Genomic DNA, 894 nt, shown 5'->3' on the forward strand with positions numbered 1-894 from the left:
AAAACAACATACCACTCCATGACGGCTGCCAATGCTCAGGATGATGGTTAGATATGCTCAGGCATATCTTTGTCTGAGTCTCAAAACGCCCATTTGGCTGGAAATTTTCAGGAACTATAAGCGATTTATATAAAAAATGATATACTGAATTGAATTTTACAGCAAATGAATTCTATTAATTACAGTTAGCAGCATGAAGGAAGGGGGCTTGAACGGGTAATCTGCAGGCAACTGAATTCTTCCGTGATAGATCCCTCCTTCAAACTCCGAATCGCGAGGTCCCAAAATCGCAAATTGCCACTCGAATATATTTTCCTAATCCGAAAGAAAGTCAAATCGTCAAATTACAAGTTCGGAATATCCTCACATAAAAACTTAATCGTCCCACAAACTCCTGGTCTCCGCAAACACATATAAAAAGCAGTCATCCAAGTATAATATCAGACCCCAGAAATTCCACAAACTCAAATTACACCGCAAAAACATGAAGGAGATCACATCCGATTGAGAAGGAGATCCCATTAAAAGGAGATCTAATGCCTGAAGAGAAGATATAATTAGGGTTACGATTTAAAGATACCTCTAGGGGAAGGCTCATGAAATCGTCTGAGGGATTTGACTGCATCTCTTTCAACTCTTGGAGGATCCGCTTCACCGCCGGATTCCTCCGATTATATTTCTCCTCCGCCATCTACTGCCGAGCGCTTCCGCCGCTCGATCTATCAGCTCCAAACACGATGCTTTGGATATACCTCCGGGCTATAGCCCTGATGGATGCTTCGTAAATGAAAAATATTTCAAGCCATTTAAAAAGATTTTTTGCTTGATTTTATTATGAAAACAAATTTATCTAAATTTTCATACAAATCACTAAAAAAAAGTAATATATATATA

The 894-nt window shown here is 38.9% G+C and overlaps 1 protein-coding gene across 1 annotated transcript; it reads right to left on the reverse strand.

Annotated features, from left to right (window-relative positions):
• Positions 1-12: 12 nt before the first annotated feature.
• LOC110034621 (ubiquitin-conjugating enzyme E2 32) lies at positions 13-796 on the reverse strand (the record flags this gene model as incomplete). The annotated part of the gene is made up of 3 exons (XM_020738872.1): positions 581-796; positions 184-315; positions 13-97 (listed from the first exon to the last, which is right to left on the reverse strand). Coding segments are annotated over exons 1-3 (328 nt in total), but the record flags the coding sequence as incomplete, so codon positions are not given.
• Between the last annotated feature and the right edge of the window lie 98 nt (positions 797-894).

Source organism: Phalaenopsis equestris, unplaced genomic scaffold (assembly GCF_001263595.1).
Source record: "Phalaenopsis equestris unplaced genomic scaffold, ASM126359v1 Scaffold191479, whole genome shotgun sequence".
Taxonomy (NCBI): Eukaryota; Viridiplantae; Streptophyta; class Magnoliopsida; order Asparagales; family Orchidaceae; genus Phalaenopsis; species Phalaenopsis equestris.